The following is a 1,397-nucleotide window of genomic DNA, read 5'->3' as shown; positions in this document are numbered from 1 at the left end:
AGAGAAATATCGAGAGCAGTTTCTTTCTTGATCCAAACATTGCCTGCTCTGAACACAAAACTGTACATTCAAAGCTACCGGTGGGTCTGCTCATTTTTCTCCACTGACATTCACAAATAATTGCAAAATTCCCCTCGTGTAATTTCTGCTTAGTGTTTGTTTGTGATTAACCCTGGTGTCGCGTTTTTTTCGCTCAGGTGCTACAAAAATGGAGGCGGTGGCCGCCAACAGTACCACGTACTACTACTACGGCGATGGTGCGGTCAGCGTCATGGCGGTGCTCCTCCTCGCCTTCATAGTGCTCGCCGTGATGGGGAACGCCATGGTAGTGCTCACAGTTCTGCGGCACCGGGGAATGCGCACGCGCACCAACATGTTCATCGTGAACCTCGCCATCGCCGATATATTGGTGGCACTGCTTGACATGCCCGTGTCCATGGCCACCCTGCTTCGTGGTGACTGGGTGATGGGTCGTGCCTTCTGCCAATTCAACGGCTTCACCATGGCGCTGCTGCTCATGTGCTCGATCCACACGCTCATGTACATGAGCGTCCACAAGTACCTCAGCATCACGCGTCCCTTCAGCCACCGGGGCGAGGGCTACCGTAAGGTGGCCGTGTTCCTTGTGGCCGCCTGGCTCTGGCCTTTCTTCTGCGCCATCACACCCTTCCTGGGCCTGACGGAGATCGTCTACAAACGTGGTGCGTCCCAGTGCGGCCCGGCCTACCCGCGCGACATCAAGATGTACTCGCACTCGGCCCTGATTACCGTCACCAACTACTTCATTCCGCTCGGAGTGATGGCCTTCTGCTATGTCAACATTTTTCGCGTCATAGCCGACCACATGTCACGCGTGAAGAGTCACATGGGGTTGCACAACTCGGTGGTGCAGCAGAAGCGCATCAACATCACCCTCTTCCTCGTGCTCATCTGCTTCCTGCTCTGCTGGACGCCGTACATGATCTACACATTTTACGTCAACAGCCGCGGCTCGAAGACTCACGTGCCTTACATATTAAACCCCGTGGTGAGTCAGAACTTCATGGTCAGTCGTTTGCTTCAGATGTTTTTCGCACAGTTCTGGTGTGTCAAAGTGCTTGAGAGAAATTGAGTATCTGCAACTAGGAAAGTCGTGCAGCACGCGCTAGCTCAGTGTTACAAGTCATTACCCCCCAATGGGCCGAGAGTGTTCGCCTGGGGATCATGGATGGTCCAACTATATGTGCATTCTGTTTGGGCTGACGGAAATGACTTCTCAGCCTCGGTGCCCACATTTAAGCGCTGTTGACATATGGTCATATATATATATATATATATATATATATATTGCAACAAGAGTATTCGGCAGGTAGACTTGGCGAAGCTTGACGGTTAAAACAAACTGGCTCGTTGAAAAC

At 52.0% G+C, this 1,397-nt stretch overlaps 1 protein-coding gene across 1 annotated transcript; it reads left to right on the top strand.

Moving 5' to 3' along the window:
- The first annotated feature begins 208 nt into the window (after positions 1-208).
- Positions 209-1,111, top strand: LOC119440217 (melanopsin). Its single transcript, XM_037705145.1, has one exon. The coding sequence runs from the start codon at positions 209-211 to the stop codon at positions 1,109-1,111; it is 903 nt and encodes a 300-aa protein (XP_037561073.1).
- Positions 1,112-1,397: the final 286 nt, after the last annotated feature.

Source organism: Dermacentor silvarum, chromosome 2 (genome assembly GCF_013339745.2).
Source record: "Dermacentor silvarum isolate Dsil-2018 chromosome 2, BIME_Dsil_1.4, whole genome shotgun sequence".
In the NCBI taxonomy this organism is placed as follows: Eukaryota; Metazoa; Arthropoda; class Arachnida; order Ixodida; family Ixodidae; genus Dermacentor; species Dermacentor silvarum.
Note: the sequence above shows the minus strand (reverse complement) of the source record. Positions and strands in the feature narration are given on the sequence as shown.